The 16,273-nt window shown below is 40.1% G+C and overlaps 1 protein-coding gene across 5 annotated transcripts in view; it reads right to left on the bottom strand.

Annotated features, from left to right (window-relative positions):
- thrb (thyroid hormone receptor beta) overlaps positions 1-16,273 on the bottom strand; it is a 207,788-nt gene that overhangs the window by 63,792 nt on the left and 127,723 nt on the right. For all 5 annotated transcript variants that reach the window (XM_069913995.1, XM_069913999.1, XM_069913994.1 and 2 more), the window contains one exon: positions 8,590-8,651. In XM_069913995.1, coding sequence (XP_069770096.1) covers positions 8,590-8,596 — 7 coding nt within the window. In that variant the 5' untranslated portion in view covers positions 8,597-8,651. The remainder of the gene's footprint in view (positions 1-8,589; positions 8,652-16,273) is intronic.

Raw genomic sequence — 16,273 nt, forward strand, 5'->3', positions numbered from 1 at the left:
AGAACAATAATCAAGTTTATATGATGCTAATAACAGTAATGACAAAACCTATGTTACCTTAAAAAAAATACATGCAAAAGGAAAAAAAAAGAACTAGCTACTCTACAAATTCAACCCTCTACATACAGAGGCTGTTGGCAAAATATCTAGTCTACTATCTGATAATGAAAAGAAAAATAAACAATGAGGCCAAGAATCAAAAATTAGTTAAGATCACAAATTTGGGAAATAATTAAGAAATGAACCCCAAAAAAATGCTCCACAGTAGTGGAGCATCTAATTTTTTTCTAAAGACAAACAAGCCATCATATCAGACAGCCATTTAGTGTGAGTGGGAGGGACAGCATCTTTCCATTTCATCAGTATGGCCCTTCTGGCAATCAGGGAGGCAAAATCTACTACATGGGATTGTGAAGAATTCAATTTCGGCCATCTTGATTTCTGTGTGCATCTTCGGTTGGCACATGCGTGGTGGATTTGCATATTGGAGTTTAGTTGATGCACATGTGGTGGGTTCATGTATTAGAATTTGGTTGGCACATGCGGGAGAGTTAAGGGTGTGAATTCAATATCATCAGGGTGCTTAACTCTCCCACATGTGCCAAGTGAACTCCAATACACGAACTCACCATGCATGTGTCTACTGAACTCCAATACATGAATCCACCGCGCATGCGCTAGTCGAGAACTAACACTTGCGCACAGGAATCAAGATGGTCATGTCCAGTCTATGGACTCCGGGTGGCGAGTAACGAGGTCAATACACACATTTTGGCTCTTACATGCCATGCATCCCTGTTATAGTTTGTCAAATACAACAAAAATCTACGATGAAAGAAAAATTTGATTAAAAAGTTTGCTTTGAGACTTCGGTACTCCATGTGCACAGGCAAAATTCCGACTTATATCCATTCCAAGATACGACCGATACTTCAGTCCCAATTATGGTCATAAGTCAGGACGACCTGTATAGATCAACCTGAAATATTAACTCTGTTTCTCTTGCCCTAAATACAATCAGACCTGCCAAGTATTTTCTGTTTTTACTGCAGAAAAGGAGGTAAGTAGTTTGCTGGTTATTGAGGAAATTAACACAACAGTGAGGAAAGATATCAGCTCAGATGATATGGACCATAAATCCCCTAGGTTCTGAAGTCTGGATCCAACAGCAAGGTACGAAGTATTCTTGGAATCATTGGTGGTCATCTTTCAACATGCTTCCAATTGAACATCTGAAACTTCCTGTAGATTGGGACGTAGCTAATGTAAGCCAACTATTTAATGAAATAGAGAGGAAAATTTGCCTGAAATTGGTAGTCTATTATTAAAAAGGAAATTGCAGAGCATTCAGAAAATTGTGACAAGATTGGTCAAAGTTAGCAGGGATTTACAAAAGAGAGATCATGTTTGACAAATTTACTGGAATCTTTTGATGGAACTAGTAAAGTGGATGGGGTAGCACCAAAGGGGGTATATGTTTTGGATTTTTAGAAAGCTTTCAACAAAATCCCACCGATGAGATTATTGTGTAAAATTAAATCACACAGCATTAGGAGTAATGATAACGAGCTGGTTGCCAGGCATGAAGCAAATAGTGGAAATAAATGGGTTCTTTTCTGAGTGGTTGTTGGGTTCAAGTGGGGTACAGCAGGGTTCAGTGTTTGGATCACAGCATTTCACAATATCTGATATAGATTTGGACCTAAATAATGATTTAGAATTAAATCTAATATTTCCAGGTTTGTAGACAACACAAGTTGGATGGGAGTATGAGGTGAAAGGATGAGCCAGAGAGGTTCCATAAGTGAATAGGTGATGCATGCCAGTCACAGCATAATTTGCTTAAATGTGAAGTATAGTAAAAATCAAAAAATCTGGATGTGGTGGGAGGGGGTGGGGGGGGGGGGGTGTGGTGGTATATGTGTGTGCGTACAGAAATGTCACAGAAATGAAAACCAGGAAGGCAGATTATTATCCAGTATGATAGATTATGTTGTGTTTGGTATGTTTTTGGGAGATAAATTGAGGCATGTTTTTTTAAAGTCTGGGTCACATACAAACACTTCAGAAGAGATCTCTTTTAAAATACTGGAGCTCTGCTCAAGCCAGACAGGGTGGCTCCTTGGGCCTTTGCAAAAACTTTGGGGAATGCCCAAGAGACTTCACTAATGGATTGTTGTTTTGAAAAGCAACAGATGAAAGAGATCGGAGGAGTCGTTCAGAGCCGCAGGCTGTCTGGAGAGCAGTTTGCCGTTCTGGGGGGTGGGGGGTTCATGTGGTTTTTCAAGCAGAGAGAGTCAAACAGGCTTTTTCTCTGAGAGAGAGAGAGTTTTGCAGTGCTACAGTCAGCATCAGCACCTGGGACTGGAACAGGACAAGCTAGAAAGCTTGTGGAAAAATTCCATTTGGAAGATGGGTTGTGAGTGCTTAGTTCTTTCTGGTCAAAGCCCTTGTGGTTCATGCAAGAGAAGAGGACTGGCTGCCTAATGTTTCACTTGAAATAACAGAATCAGAAAGGAATTCTGTGGTGACCTGAAAGAAAGAGGTTATCATCTGGAAATCCCTGATGGGGCAGGTTTCTTCGGCAAGACACTGACGAGGCTGATTAAAAGGGATCAGTTTGTGTCCAGGAACAACAAATCTCTCTCTGAAAACTGACAAGAACCTTCCTGAGTGGTAACCAAAGCACCAAAGCCTGGTGAACTTCATTAATGTTAAATTCTGTGCACAGTATAAGAATTGCCTGCAACCAATGAACTTGGAGGAATGAGAAGTGAGATTGGACTGTGAATCAAAGAACTTTTCTAAACTTACACACATACGTGTGCTTAGAATTAGAAGGGGGTTAAGTTAGGTTAGTTAAGTTAATAGTGATAAGTTAAAGTGTGATCCTGTTTTCATGTTTAAAGATAATTAAAAGCAACTTTTGTTTAAGTAACCATTTGCCTTGGTGAATATCTATTGCTGCTGGGTTTTGGGGTCCTCTGGGCTCGTAACACCAGCAAGCAGCTAAGAAGGCAAATAACATATTGCCATTTGTTGTAAGAGGATTGGAGTTTAGAAATAAAAAAGTATTGTTTCATTTGGATAACGTATCGGTGAGGCCATACCTGAAATACTGAGCATAATTTTGTACTAATTACTAAAGAAAGCATATATTGATATTGTAGGCACTTTAAAGGATATTCATTGAGATGTGATGGCTATTCTATCACAAGCAGCTAAACAAATTGGATCTATGTTTTTGGAATTTAGAAAATTGAAAGGGAAATCATAGTGGAATACAAAATATCGTTAGGGTAACTGGGTGGGAGATTTTGAGAGACCATAGTTACAACTCAATTAGTGGGTGATCATTTAAAACTAATGTGCACTGGAACTTCTTGCAGAAGATGGAGAATTTCTGGAATTCTTTCACCAAGAGAGTTGTGGAGGCAAGATCATTAGGACTATTTAACAAATAATAAGATACATTTTTGAAAGATCAGAATTTGAAGGCTCAGAGGAGTGGACCTGGGACAGATCAGCCATGAACATAATAAATGGCCAGGTAGGCCTGAGAGTGCAAGTTGTATACTTCTGGTCCTGCTCCTACTTACATTGGTTGAAAGTTGCCCCTCTTGCAACTATTTCACATCCCTTTGAAGCCCAGAGTCCATTTAAAAAAATTCCTGAATACTGTGATTTTAATTCAAAATTCTTTCTTTTCTTCTTCTTTGGCTTGGCTTCGCGGACGAAGATTTATGGAGGGGGTAAAAAGTCCACGTCAGCTGCAGGCTCGTTTGTGGCTGACAAGTCCGATGCGGGACAGGCAGACACGATTGCAGCGGTTGCAAGGGAAAATTGGTTGGTTGGGGTTGGGTGTTGGGTTTTTCCTCCTTTGCCTTTTGTTCGTGAGGTGGGCTCTGCGGTCTTCTTCAAAGGAGGTTGCTGCCCGCCAAACTGTGAGGCGCCAAGATGCACGGTTTGAGGCGTTATCAGCCCACTGGCGGTGGTCAATGTGGCAGGCACCAAGAGATTTTTTTAGGCAGTTCTTGTACCTTTTCTTTGGTGCACCTCTGTCACGGTGGCCATTGGAGAGCTCGCCATATAACAGGATCTTGGGAAGGCGATGGTCCTCCATTCTGGAGACGTGACCCATCCAGCGCAGCTGGATCTTCAGCAGCGTGGACTCGATGCTGTCGACCTCTGCCATCTCGAGTACTTCGACGTTAGGGGTGTAAGCGCTCCAATGGATGTTGAGGATGGAGCGGAGACAACGCTGGTGGAAGCGTTCTAGGAGCCGTAGGTGGTGCCGGTAGATGACCCATGATTCGGAGCCCAACAGGAGTGTGGGTATGACAACGGCTCTGTATACGCTTATCTTTGTGAGGTTTTTCAGTTGGTTGTTTTTCCAGACTCTTTTGTGTAGTCTTCCAAAGGTGCTATTTGCCTTGGCGAGTCTGTTGTCTATCTCATTGTCGATCCTTGCATCTGATGAAATGGTGCAGCTGAGATAGGTAAATTGGTGTACCGTTTTGAGTTTTGTGTGCCCGATGGAGATGTGGGGGGGCTGGTAGTCATGGTGGGGAGCTGGCTGATGGAGGACCTCAGTTTTCTTCAGGCTGACTTCCAGGCCAAACATTTTGGCAGTTTCCGCAAAGCAGGACGTCAAGCGCTGAAGAGCTGGCTCTGAATGGGCAACTAAAGCGGCATCATCTGCAAAGAGTAGTTCACGGACAAGTTTCTCTTGTGTCTTGGTGTGAGCTTGCAGGCGCCTCAGATTGAAGAGACTGCCATCCGTGCGGTACCGGATGTAAACAGCGTCTTCATTGTTGGGGTCTTTCATGGCTTGGTTCAGCATCATGCTGAAGAAGATTGAAAAGAGGGTTGGTGCGAGAACACAGCCTTGCTTCACGCCATTGTTAATGGAGAAGGGTTCAGAGAGCTCATTGCTGTATCTGACCCGACCTTGTTGGTTTTCGTGCAGTTGGATAATCATGTTGAGGAACTTTGGGGGACATCCGATGCGCTCTAGTATTTGCCAAAGCCCTTTCCTGCTCACGGTGTCGAAGGCTTTGGTGAGGTCAACAAAGGTGATGTAGAGTCCTTTGTTTTGTTCTCTGCACTTTTCTTGTTCAAAATTAATTCAAAATTAATCTTGTACTAAAAGCAGTAGCCAGATCACTTCAGTCACTACTACCCTGACATTACATATCTAATAAGTTTTCAGCATTTAAAAAATCCAAACCAATGAATTATCTTCAATTCCCAGAATTTTAAGTGTAATTAACAAACTCTTGTGTGGATTGTTGGCAAGTGCTTTCTGGAGGCCCAGATGCCACCTGCTTTAAGATTTATCACAGTCTAATTAAGATAGCAGTTTCTCAAAGCATTGGAAGATTTAATTTATGAAATTTAATTCAAATGCTCTTTATCGACTACGGTTTGGCATTCATCACCATCATCCCTTCAAAACTGATCAACAAACTCCAAGAACTGGGCCTCAATAACCCACTATGAAATTGGATCCTGTCTTTCCTCACTCAAGACCACAATAAGTGAGGATCGGCAAGAACATCTCCTCCATAATCTTAATTAGTACAGGAGCACCACACAGCTGCATTTTTAGCCCCTTGATCTGCTTGCTTTACACCTATGACTGTATGACTCGGAACAATGCCATCTACAAATTTGCTGACAAAACTACAGTAGTGGGTTGTATAACAAGGGGCGATGACTCAGCATACAGGAGGGAGATTGAAAACTGAATTGTGTACTAACAACAAACTTTGCATTCAATATTTCAAAACCAAGGAGCTGATTGTGGACCTTAGGAAGGGAAAACCAGAGGTGTATGATCCAGTGATCATTGGTGGAGAGAGTGTTCAAATTTAAACCAAGTCAAGTTTATTATAATCTAATTGCACAGGTACAACCAGACAAAAAAGTGTTTTCCAGTTCTCAGTGCAAAACAGGCAGACACAAAAACAGACATAACACATGCAGACAAACAATATGCATATAGGACAAGTATACACATATACAAACAAATAAATAAATATTGTTTCAGGAACATGAGAGTCTCAAATGGTTAATGTGAGCACTTCACTGCCCGTGAGAAGAAACTGTTCCTCAGCCTGGTGGTGCTAGCTCTGATACTGTATCTCCTTCCCGATGGGAGCAGCTGAAGGTGTTGTGTGCAGGGTGGAAGGAGTCCTCTTCAGACAACAAACCTGGTGGTGGGGGGGGTGGGGGGTGCGGAAGGAGACTCCAGTGATTCTCTTTTCTGTTCTTATGTTTCTGTGGATTGACCTCCGATGCATATGTGATGCAGCCAGACAGGATGCTCTCGACAGAGCTCATGTAGACGGTTGACATAATGGTGGCTGGAAGCCTTGCATGATTCAATCTTCTAAGGAAGTCTGCTTGACAAGTGAGGAGATGTTTTGTGACCATGATAGATCACTAGTTAAGTGAACTCCAAGGAACATGGTTCTCTACTCTCTCTACCATAGAGTTGTTGGTGTGTCGTGAAGGATGGTCAGTATTGGTCCCCCTGAAGTCCACGATCATCTTCATCAACTTGTCCACGTTGAGACTCAGGTTGTTGCTCTCACATAATTTCATGACATTTTCCACCTTTTCTCTGGAGTGCGACTCATCGTTGTTGCTGATGAGACCACCTACTGTTGTGTCATTTGTAAACCTGATGACGCTGCTGGAGCTGGATCTGGCGATGCATTCATGGGTCAGGAGTGTGAACAGGAGCGGGGTGAGCACACAGCCCTGAGGTGCGGCAGTGCTCAGTGTAAAAAGTGTTCAGTGTTCTTCCCCCGACCTGGACAGACTGTGGTCTTTCCATCTGGAAGTCCAGAATCCAGTTACAGAGAGGGGCATTGAGTCCTAGCGAGGACAGCTTCTCCACTATCCTCTCGAGCTGAAGTCGATGAACAGCAGCCTGGTGTACGAGGTGTCATTCTCCAGGTGGGTCAGGATGGTGAAGGGACAAGGCTATAGCATCAGCTGTGGAAGGCTTTCTTCTATGGGCAAATTGAAATGGATCCAGCATCTCTGGGAGGTGTGCTTTAATGTGACTATCCCCAGATGCTTGAAGGTGATAATGGTGGAGGTTAGTGCTACAGGACAGTAGTCATTAAGGCCAGTTATTGTCGCCTTGAGTACCCAGGATGATTATAGCTGTCTTGAATCCTGCGGGAACAATGGATTGCTGCAGTGAAGTGTTGAAGATGTCCGTCAATCGTTCTGTGCAAGACTTCAGTACCTGACCAAGTAAATTCCTGGGAGACACTACCTCGGAGAACCTTTCTTGGATCTAATACACACCAATATCATCATGAAGAATGCATGTTAGTGCCTCTGCTTCCTTAGGAGTTTGCGGAAGTGGTATGACATCGAAGACCTTGGCAAACTTCTACAGATGTGTAGTTGGAAACTGTGCTGACTGGTTGCATCTCAGCCTGGTATGGGGGCAGCAATACATCTGAGCGAAAAACCCTGCAAAGGTAGTGGACACAGCCCAGTACATCACAGGCAAAACTCTCCCCACCATCGAGAAAATCTACATGCAGCAGCAATCATCAAGGATCCAGACCACTCTGTTCTCCCTGCTGTCATCAGGAAAGAGGTAGAGGTGTCAGAAGGCTCATACCACCAGGTTCAGGAATAGTTGCTGCCCCTCTACCATCGGATTCCTAAGCAATAAATTCATTTGCGGACTCTTACTTTGCACATTATTTACACTGAATATTTAATTTTCCCTGTATTTCACAGTCAGTTTGTTTTTATTTCTTTAATTGTTTACATTTCTCTCTGTTATCTGCATCTTTTCTTGAGTACAGTTTATCACACTACTGTTCAGTAGAAATTCTGTCTCGCCCACAGGAAAAAAAATCTCAGGATTGTACATGATGTCATGTATGTACTCTGACAATAAATCTAAACTTTGACCTCAGTTTTAAAAGCCAGATTGCATTTACTCCATCTATACCCCTCTTATAATTTGTATACCTCTATCAAATCTCCCATAATTTTTCTACGCTCCTAGTTCTACTTCATTGAATTGTAAATGATTTCTGAATATATGACAAAGCACAGGTAGTGACAAACATGAAATGCTGCAGTTGAGCAACTTTGTGGCATGAATGCAGTCAGGTAAAGAGTTAGGTAGGGTAAATTTTTACTTAATCCATGTTAACTGGTGTTCAGAAATTTACTGCTCCCAAGATAATTTATTCATCTACCATAATTATCCCTTTATTTTACATCAAATCAAATTAATGTAATCCGTGATAACTTTTTTTTCAGATTTATAGAATTTCCATTCTATATGGCTGTACACCAAAGACAAGCTATTGATAAGAATTCATAATTCTTCATGACAATTTTCTTTGCACACCACAACAGCTATAACCACAGAAATTATTGGAAAACTCAGATCAGGCAGCATCTGTGGAAAGAGAAACTGAGTCAATGTCTCGGATCATGGGCCTTCATTGGAATGTGGAAAACAAGTGTGATTTATGTTGCAGTGAGAGGAAGGAAAAGAGAACAGAGATTAAATATTTACTCTTAATGAATGCTGCTTACCTGACATGTTGCTTGGCCTTAAGGGTCAGTGGTCATCCTGTTGCTGGTATTCACTACCCCACCTGTAAAATATAATTATTTCATTATACAGTATTCCTTATCATTTTAAAGGAAAGGGTATTTAGTGTAAGAATGAAAAGAAAAATATAACATACAACATGCAGACAATTCATATTCAGTGACTTCAATAGAAGAAAACTGGGGTGATTGAACTGGAAAGTTTAACTGACTAATTAATGCAAAAAAGTTAAATGTAGTACTTTTCAAAATTCTAAGTAACCTCCCTTCTATTAGGATTTCTTAATAGAAATTACTTCTATTCATCATTTTTTATGGTTTGTCCATATTTTGAAAGGATTATAGATCTGACTGCAACATTAAAGAGAAATATTTGTGACAATGACAATTAATATCCATTATCAAATGTCATGAAATAAATTCTGGTGATATGGGGCTGATCTAATTGTGATGAAGAAGTTAATTGATCACAGTACTAATCTATAACCTGAATAAGAAATAACCATACATTAAAAGCACTCGGTTTTAAGAGAAAAATCATTTCTTAAATGCTGAAGGATATCAATTCCAGTTACAGCAGCAGATATGAAAACTGATCAAGTCAATGCACAAAATAAGGAACAAAATAAAGTTGAAGGAAGAGAACTATGATATTTGGCAGAGGATAGTAGGACCAGCTATGATTGATTGCAGATATGAGAACTAGATCAAGATTTGCAAATGATCAATAAAACTGGGGTTACACTTGTGCAGTTATAGATGCAGGTTAAAAGATAAGAGGAAGTGGTTGCATATTATTATGGTCAATATCACAGCAGTTGAGCAACACGAGAATAAAGTTCAGAAAATTGCTGAGAATATCAGGGCTAGTTGGGAAAGTCAGCATTTATTTTTAAGAAAGCTGGTGAATTTGGAGAACAAAGAACTCAGAGACCTGAAATTGATCATCAATTTACAGTCTGGAATCCTGCAGATTTAACAATTTGGTGCATTAAAATTATTATATAGAAACTATATGTGTGTATTTGCATATGGTTATTCTTCAAAAGGTTTCTTTTGTGGCTCTTATGCCTTCGCTCTATAATTCCTATCTAAACTCCCTGATTGCCATGATGCACCCTTTCTACAAAACAGGACATTCATCTTTATTTGGGTGCAGATGACACTAATTTCTCCATTGCAAGTACATCCACATCAGAACTTGATCAATTCATCTATATCTCAAATTCACTCTTCTACTATCATTCCAACCAATGGTTCTCATACCCTGGTCTACAACCAGGAATTGGGAGTAATCAAAATCATGTAGTTTTCCCCTAAAATCTGTGCCAAGTCATAATTCAGCCATCTTCTGCACAATCAATCCATAAATGAATAATTTTTCTCACTGATTTTATTTCTTTTTCTAGAGATTACTCCAGAATGCCCCTTGATGTGATTGTGAGAAGGAGAATGAACAATTCCCCATGAGCAGATAATGAGCTGCTGGAGGACCTCAGCAGGCCCGGCAGCATCCATGGGTAGAAATGGTCTGCCAATGTTTCGGGACGGGACCCTTTTTTAAGATTCAACATCTTGGGACTTTAAAATTTGAGATGAAGGATTAATCAAATAATGAATATACAGTGACACCTTGTGGTAATACTAAAATAAATAACTATGAATGCCGAAAACAGTGGTCGGAAAGATCAACTTGGAAAATGCAATGATGTATTTGGGTGTAAGCGATGGTGAAATAGAAAGAATATGACTATTCGGCTTAGGATAATCAACAACATGGATGTAACAAGCCTCCAGAGGTGAAGAAGAAGCATCCATATATAGCCTTTCTGATAATGTTTCTACTTCAATAATAGACATTGCAGATGAAGTAAAGAGCTCATGGTCCAAACCTACTCTGGCACAACTCCCTAATACTTTATCTGCTGTATCAATGACTGCCTTGGTGCTGCCATGCTAATATCCATCCAGCCTTCAAATTTTTTTTGAAATTCTTTATTTATCGCACTATGAACCACATCAACCAATATATTTACAGATGCATCTCTTTAAATATTCACAGTGACATTTTCTCTTTTTTTCCCCATCCCTCTCTTCCTCCTTTCCACCCCCCTCCAAAATCAGTAAATATTGAACATATAAAATACAATAAAACAATATCTTTATACAAAAGGAATACAAACAAAAAAGACATATCATCTACTTACTCACATTAAATCTGATCGTGTTTATCTTCTTATCATTTTAGGTGGTGGTGGTCCTAGGCCTGCTCTTTCTGTTATGTTCCATGTTTTTTCAAACATTGTAACTTTGTCTTTTAAATTATATGTGATTTTTTTTCCCCAATGGGATACACTTAAACTTGGTGATATATTCCGTTAATGTTTATAGTCATATAGTCCAATGTGGCCATCTTATATCTTTATTTTCACTTCTTTTCCGCCTCTTCAACACCTCCATCCCTTTATTCCATTACTGTTTTTTAAGCTTTCCTTTTTCATCTCAATATATGACAACACACTTAAGACATGAAATACCCCAACAATCCCCACAAGCAATAACCCTTTAACCCCAAATGAACCTTCCTTCCTTGGATCGCCCCTTGTCCCTTGACAGTAACCACAACTCCCCTTTCCATTCGGTTTGCGAACTTACTCGCAAGCATCAACCTATTTCGCAGTGACCATTATTCTCCCTCCCCCCAGAGAACACTATTTTCCTATGCTTATAACAAAGCTCTCTTTCTTTTTTTCCCTTCTTCCCCTTCTCTTATCCATCTTTAAATCTTTATATAAACATTATCTTAACTTTATATGTTTACATATTTTTGTATATTTTCTTTCCGGTCTTCCTTCTTGTCACTCCTCCTCCTCTCTTCTCTTGTCCTGCAAATGTTCAGCAATTTCTTGGGCTTTCTTTGGGTACGAGAACAGTCTATTCTGTTCCCCAGGAGTAAATACTTTGAGTACTGCTGGATGTCTTAATATAAAGTTATACCTTTTCTTCCATAAGATTGTTTTCACCGTGTTGAATTCCTTCCTCTTCTTTAAAAGTTTGAAGCTTATGTCTGGGTAAAAATATATTTTTTGTCCCTTATATTCCAACAGCTTATCGTCTTCTCTAACCTTCTTTCTTGCCTGCTCCAGTATGTTTTCTCTTGTTGTATATCTTAGAAATATTACCAATATAGATCTCGGTTTTTGATGTGGTGACGGTTTTGGTACTAGCGCTCTATACGCCTTTTCGATTTTATTTTCTTCATGTGAATCTGTCATTCCCAGCACCTTTGGGATCCATCCTTTTATAAATTTCTTCATATCTGACCCTTCTTTGCCTTCTTTCAGGCCCACTATTGTTTCGCCTACTGTAGTTTCCCAATACGTCAATTTTTTGGAACAATAAATCTTGTGTTTCTCTAATTTTTTTTGCTCTCTTCCAACTTCCCTCTTAAATCATTTATTTCCATTTCTACAGCAGCTTCTCATTCCTCCACATTTTATACTCTTTTCCCTATTTGCATTCTGTCTTCAGCTCTTTTCATTTTCCTTTTGATTGAACTAAATTCTAATGTTAGCCATTCTTTCTTCGAAAAAGGCTTTATCTAAACTTTGTCCTTCTATTTTACCTTCTTCTTTCCTTTGAAATTCTTGGTCTTCTTCCTCCTCTTCTTCTGTGTCTGTATCTATGTCTGTGTCGTCTTCTTCTCTTCTCTGTATATCTTCATCCTTCTCTGTGAGCTGCTTTTGTATCTTTGCTGGGCCTCCAGCTGCTGTTGGGCCTCCCGCTGCAGGTCGACCCATTGTTGGGCCTCCCGCTGCAGGTCGACCCGTTGTTGGGCCTCCCGCTGCAGGTCAACCCGCTGCTGGGCCCTCTGCTGCAGGACGATCCACTGCTGAGCCTCCTGCTGCAGGTCATCTCCCTGCCGGATCCCCCGCTGCCGCTCACCCTCTTCCAGCCCTTCATTCTCTTTCTCACCACTCTTCTTTTCTTCTTTCTTGCTTACTTCCCCCAGCCAAACACCCTGATACTGGGCATCTCTCAGCTGGCCACTCCTCAGTTGAGTCCCCCTCCTGCCGGCGTTAACCCTTTCTTTTAGTTGCGCAGTTGCGCACCTCTTCTTGGCTCTGAGAGCCATTTTTGAAGTCTACCGGTCGGGAGGACACCGCTCCTTTGGGGACTCACCAAGACTGGAGATTGGCCGCTCCTCTCCACGGTGGCTCTCTGCTCTGACGTGCAGGTAAGGCCTTCTTCTTTCTTCTCCAGTGATTTTCCTTCTTCTCTTTTCACTGTTATTCTTACTTTTTCTCTTTTGGGTACCATTTTCTGTCTCTTCTCTGTAACTTTATCTTTCTCTTCCTGTATTTTATGTTTATTGAGCTCTGTTTTTTTACACTCTATTTTTCTTTTCTCTGGAGTTGGATGGTTCCACCCGACCAGCCATTACTCCATCATGTGACTCCCCTCCATCTAGCCTTGAAATTCACTTGGAATATTTCTGACACCTCTCTCTTTTCTGGATCTCTCTGTCTCCATCTCACCTTTTCATACCAGCTCTCTTCTATACTCTTGGTCCTGAAGCAGGATTTTGAACTGAAATGTTGACATTCCCTTTCCCTCCATGGATGCTTCCTGACTCACTGAGTTCCTCCATTAGTTTGTTTTCAGCTCCAGATTACAGCATCTGCAGTCTCTTGTGTCTTAATTGTGGATGTTGTTGTTAGCAAGTTAGCAATATTAACATGACCCATCCACACAAGGTTGTTCATTTTCTGACTCCATTAAAACAACCCAATACAAAAATAAGTATTTCAACAAATAGACACTGTAGACAGTTGGTGATTATCCAAGGACATTGAATATTGCCATGTACTTGTGCAATGAATAGTTGTATGGCTTCTGAGCAGGCACACCAACTTCATGTGCAATGTAAACAGTTTTTTTTAATAACAAGTCTCTTCATGTTCTATTCCTCTCTTCTGTCCTCACCTTATCTCAAACCCCAGCCCTCACTTTATTTTCAAAATAAATTACAGAGACAAAGAAAGTCCCAGAGTGGATTTCTGTGAAACATTTTCTGATTTTGGACCTGGGAACATATAATTTGCTTCAGAGCTCCAATGAAAGTAGCAGTTTATGGATGTCAGGTGAGAAAATTAGTCTCACTAGTCCATTAGTACAGTTCTTCCAATAGTTTGTTGCAGTAGAATCCAGTTCAAAGATTCACCACAAAGTGTCTGGGATTAGTACAGAGACAATCAGGACAAAGTATGTTTAAAAAAAGAAGACACAATCTAAACAATTGTTTCAGAAATGATGTTAAATTTAGAGCAGCATTTAGATGGAAAAAAGCAGGCAACATGGATAGAAATTCCGATATTAGTGTATTTTCAATGGATTACCTTAATAAAAAATTCTTCAAATTTGAATCACATGTTTCTTAAAGTACAGGCTCATAAAAAAACAAGCTCCCTATTTTCTAAATGGGGAGAGAATTCAGAAAGTGAAAAGTTGAAATGGACTTGGGAGTCCTCATGCAAGATTCCCTAACTTGCGGGTTGAGACAGTAGGAAGGAAGGCAAATGCAATGTTAGCATTCATTTTGAGAGGACGAGAATATAAAAAGCATGAATATAATGCTGAGGCTTTATAAGGCGCTGCATTTGGAGAATTGTGAGCTGTTTTGGACCCCATATCTAAGGCAGTATGGAGAGGGTCCAGAGAACGTTTAAGAGCATGATCTCAGGGATGAGCTTAACATAAGAGGAGCATTTGATGGCTCTGGGCCTGTGTTCATTTGAGGTTAGAAAGATGGGTGGGATCTCATCGAAGCATTCCAAATATTAAAAGTGGACGTGGAGATGTTTCCAGTTGTGGGAAATTCTAAGCCCAGAGGGCACAGCCTCAGAATAAAAGGTTATCCCTTTAGAACAGAGATGAAGAGAAATTTCTTCAGTTGGGGGTTATGAATCTATAGACCTCATTGCCACATTCAGCTGTGTAGGCTGTCATTGGATATATTTAAAGCCTTTATTAGGAAGGGTGTTGATAAAGGATTCTGGGAGAAGGCAGGAGAATGGGATTGTGTGGAAAAATAGATCAGCCATGATTTAAATGGTGGAGCAGATTCGATAGGCTGAATGGTCTAATTCTGCTCCTAAGTCTTAAGGCCTTATCATAATATTGCACAAAGGAACACATTTTAGGCATATATTTTTCTTTAGTTATGTGAATTCATCTAGACATCTTTTCAGATAATTAAAAGTAAAAATGAGAAATGTTAAAGGGATCACAATGAAAAAAAAACTACCTCTGTGTCGACCCATATCCCATCATTACACTATTTTATGTAGGTGAAAGAACAGCTTTGACAGAGTTTAAGGCATTCCTAAAATGGAGCATTTTGTGAACATACCAAAAAGGTGATGCTGTGGAAATGGATGAGGTCCAGGTCAGGTCACATGGATTAGATACAGGTTATAGGAGGAGGGAAAGGGTGAAGCAAGTTGCCAACAATGCAGCTGGAACCAAAGATCAAAATGGGCCTTGAATGGAAATGCAAGTAAAAATAGCTCATGAGTACACAAGGACAAAACAGGATAGGATATCAAATAATGATTTCTTTCCTAATTTAGAGTTGAGCAAATTTAGAGAAGGATTGAATCAAATTATGTAATAATCCTGCATCTGGAATTAAAGCAACCAGCAGCTTCAAGCAACTGGCAAAAAAAAAAAAATTGCAGCAAATAAATAGGTAAAAAATACAGTTCAATATTGGCATACTTCACCATTAGTTCGCCAATCATGCAACACAACCTCAAGCAACCGGAAAACTCTCTTATCTGGCATCTACCAATTTCTAAAGGTGCAGGATACCAGGAGATTTACTTTATACCACTCTTGTAAAAAAATATGAAATGCATAGCTGATTTTCTTCCAGCTCATGAACTCATGATGAAGATCAAATATTCTTTTAACGCAAAGCACAGTATTTGTACTGGCCAGGGCACTTGCGGAGAAAAGTTTGGCATGGAATCATTTATGTGCATTTGATATTCACCGTCATTCAAAAACAACTAAAAATTAAACTATGATCAAATAATATTATTAATTACTTACTGTAGAAATAAAACAAAAGTGAAATAATTTTTGAACATTTAAAATATTTTTTCTGAAATAGTTCAGATTGTAACTCTTGTCCTGACGGCTTTCAACTGGATTTGCAGGGGAAGTGAACCAGTATGTCAGAGCAGTCAGTGAGAAGGAGGAGGATAAGGTCATGTGAGGACTGCATATGTAGACAGAAATCAAAGGTTTGTACATGGTAGAAATTTTCTCAAGAGTATTCATTTTAATGGAAGGAGTATTGTTAAAAAGGCTGACAACTTAGGTCATGATTTGACATGTGAGATTACGACACTATTGCTATTAGTGAGACTTGGTTGCAGGAGGGGCAGAACTGGCAGCTTAATGTTCCGTGTCCATTGCTTCAGATGTGATAGAGGGGGAAGGATGAAAGGGGAGGAGTAGCATTGCTGAACAGGGAAAATATCTCAGCTGTGCGAAGTCAGGACAGTGGGAAGGGTTTGTCTACAGAGGCCATATAGGGGGAATGGGAAAGGTATGACCATATTTATAGGGTTACATTATAGATAACCCAATAGCCAGA

The sequence above is a fragment of the Narcine bancroftii genome, chromosome 1, assembly GCF_036971445.1.
Source record: "Narcine bancroftii isolate sNarBan1 chromosome 1, sNarBan1.hap1, whole genome shotgun sequence".
Lineage (NCBI taxonomy): Eukaryota > Metazoa > Chordata > Chondrichthyes > Torpediniformes > Narcinidae > Narcine > Narcine bancroftii.